Consider the following 832-nt stretch of genomic DNA (forward strand, 5'->3'; position numbering starts at 1 on the left):
GCCACCTTGCCGGCGCCGCGAAAAGGGCAGGGGAGAGGGCGGCCAAGTTAGGTCGTCTCCTCCCCAACCTGGGCGGCCCGGACGGCAAGGTGCGTCGGTTGTACGCGAACACCGTCAAATCGGTGGCGCTCTACGGGGCCCCCGTTTGGGCCCCGAAACTCGCGGCATCGAGGCGCGCGCGCGTCAGTATGGCCCGCGCCTTTCGCCCGATCGCCGTGAGGATAAGTAGGGCCTACCGGACGGTGGCGTACAACGCGGCGGCGGTGATCGCCGGCCTCCCCCCGATGGAGTACGCGGCAGAGGAACATTACAACATGTTCCTCGAAAGCCGCGACTCCGAGGGGAGGCCGATACGATGGGCGAACCACCGTGCTCAGAGGCGACTCCAGCACCGGCGGTGCGCAATCGCCAAATGGCGAGAGGCGTTAGTGGCCTCGGGGGACACTACCCCGGGGCTCCGCGTCGTCGGTGCAATCGGGCCCCTCCTAGACCAATGGGTCGACAGAGGTTGGGGTGGGTTGTCCTTTCGAATGACGCAGGTACTGACGGGGCATGGATGCTTTGGTCACTACCTGCGTCGTATCGGAAGGGAGCAGATCTCCGGCTGCCATCATTGCCCGGCCGGAGATGACACCGCCCAGCACACGCTGGGCGAGTGTCCAGCATGGACGGACGAGAGGGAGTCTCTCGTCCGCGTACTGGGGCAGGACCTCTCCCTTCCGGCGGTGATAACCGCCATTCTGGAAGAGGAGAGGTCCTGGCATGCGTTTGCCTCCTTCTGCGAGAAAGTTATCTCGCAGAAGGAGGCAGCGGAGCGAGTGAGGAGGGGAGA

The 832-nt window shown here is 65.3% G+C and overlaps 1 protein-coding gene across 1 annotated transcript; it reads left to right on the forward strand.

The window, feature by feature from the left end:
• Window positions 1-284: 284 nt before the first annotated feature.
• Window positions 285-818, forward strand: LOC105556147 (the record flags this gene model as incomplete). The annotated part of the gene is made up of 1 exon (XM_012003223.1): window positions 285-818. A coding segment is annotated over exon 1 (534 nt), but the record flags the coding sequence as incomplete, so codon positions are not given.
• Window positions 819-832: the final 14 nt, after the last annotated feature.

This window comes from Vollenhovia emeryi, unplaced genomic scaffold, assembly GCF_000949405.1.
Source record: "Vollenhovia emeryi isolate VEMERY1.0 unplaced genomic scaffold, V.emery_V1.0 DF949078.1, whole genome shotgun sequence".
In the NCBI taxonomy this organism is placed as follows: domain Eukaryota; kingdom Metazoa; phylum Arthropoda; class Insecta; order Hymenoptera; family Formicidae; genus Vollenhovia; species Vollenhovia emeryi.